Raw genomic sequence first — 1,609 nt, 5'->3', positions numbered from 1 at the left:
GCTGGCAGGCCTGGCAGGTGACGAGAACTAGGGCTGTCCCAGGGCAGTTCGGCGCAAAGCAGCGCCGGGGAGCTGGAACTGTTGGCTTCTTCTCTACCAGAAGTTGTCTGCAGGGCTGGCATATGTGGATATACGCCTGTTCAATGACTTGTTCCACGATACCAAGGCATTGTAGGTGAAACTGGGCATTGCAGCATACACAGGAAACGCTGGGTCCATCCGGTACACTGCAGCGGGGTGCTGCACAGGATCCAGAAGACATCCTTCAGTTGGGTTGGGCGCCACCAGGTGTTTTCTGCACTCCTGGAAGTGGGTGTTGGTCCAGCAGTGATGCGAAGCTCTAGCAGCGATAGGTCGTGGTCCTCAGCCTATCCAGACTGTTGCTGGCCCCACGTTGGGCGCCAAATTGACGTGTCCCAGCCGGAGACCGTAGGCGATGGATGGTTTTAAGGTGGGGGTGAAAACCCCCGAGGTGTAGCGGATTCAGGCGCTACCGAAGAGTTCCTGCAGGCGGGCAGTGAGTCTGGCCGAGATGGGCTGCGGCCGAGGGTCCTGGGGCTGGCTGCCCTCCTCGTAGGGCTTGGGTGGCCGCCGGTCCGGAAGGGGGGGAATGTCGATGGGGAGGAGGGGGGGGCTGGACTTGATGGGGGATAGCAGCTGGGGAGGATGAGGGAAGAGGGGCGCTGCAGAGGGTGGGTGTTCTGGGGAATAGGGGACCGATGGAAAGTCGAAGGAATGGAGGGGACTGTAGATCGGACTAGGCGCCACTGGGCCTGAAGAGAAGTAGCCCAGATGATATTCCTGCCCTGGCTTCACCTTCTCGGCTGGCTGGTGGTTGCCCTCCCTGGAATGTCGTCTGCCTGCCCTCTTGCTTGGCATGAGCGAAGATAAGGAAAAAGGGGGGGGGGGAAACCGGAGCCTAGAGCGAAATCCCCGAAGGGCCGCTCCAAGGGGGGAAGGGAGTCAAGAGCGTAATCCCGAAGGCCGCTCCAGGGGAGGAAGGATGCTAGAGCGTAATCCCGAAGGCCGCTCCAGCAAAGGATTCCAGAGCGTAATCCCGAAGGCCGCTCCAGAGGAAGGAAGAGAGAGAGAGAGAGAGAGGGAGGGAGAGGAGAGGAGAGGAGAGGAGAGCAGTAAGTAAAAACACCAATTCAATGTTACTGCTATATTTCCCCCAGATTTCTCTGGGGTAGGGATCTCTGGCTAGGCACATTTCGACCTAGCTTATATACAGCTCCTTCAGACATTGGTCACTGACAAAGTGACAATCTTTCCCCAATACAGAAAAACAGACCATCCTGTGCCCTCCACAGTAATTCACACACTAGGATATTATTTACTTATAACATATATAGCACTGACACACATTTTATATTATACAGTCATTAATAAATCTATATGCACTGCTATAACCATTCAAAAGATGCGTGCTGCCATCTATGATATGTTCGCGGCACCACTCGTAGCCTATATCCCACGGCTGGTGTAGAGAAGCCTGTTGGGATACGGCTTTCTTGGCGCAGCGGCCATGTTGGTTGCAGAGAGAGGCCGAGGACAAATATAGGACACAACAACCTAGCAAAATTTGAGTGACATTTGTTTGCGCATG

General features: G+C 55.1%; 1 protein-coding gene across 1 annotated transcript; it reads right to left on the bottom strand.

The window, feature by feature from the left end:
• Positions 1 to 483: 483 nt before the first annotated feature.
• On the bottom strand, positions 484 to 879 carry LOC134541722 (uncharacterized). Its single transcript, XM_063385369.1, has one exon. It carries the CDS (start codon positions 877 to 879, stop codon positions 484 to 486), a length of 396 nt encoding a protein of 131 aa, XP_063241439.1.
• Between the last annotated feature and the right edge of the window lie 730 nt (positions 880 to 1,609).

Source organism: Bacillus rossius, assembly GCF_032445375.1.
Source record: "Bacillus rossius redtenbacheri isolate Brsri chromosome 4 unlocalized genomic scaffold, Brsri_v3 Brsri_v3_scf4_1, whole genome shotgun sequence".
In the NCBI taxonomy this organism is placed as follows: Eukaryota; Metazoa; Arthropoda; class Insecta; order Phasmatodea; family Bacillidae; genus Bacillus; species Bacillus rossius.
This window is presented reverse-complemented; position numbering and strand designations above follow the sequence as displayed.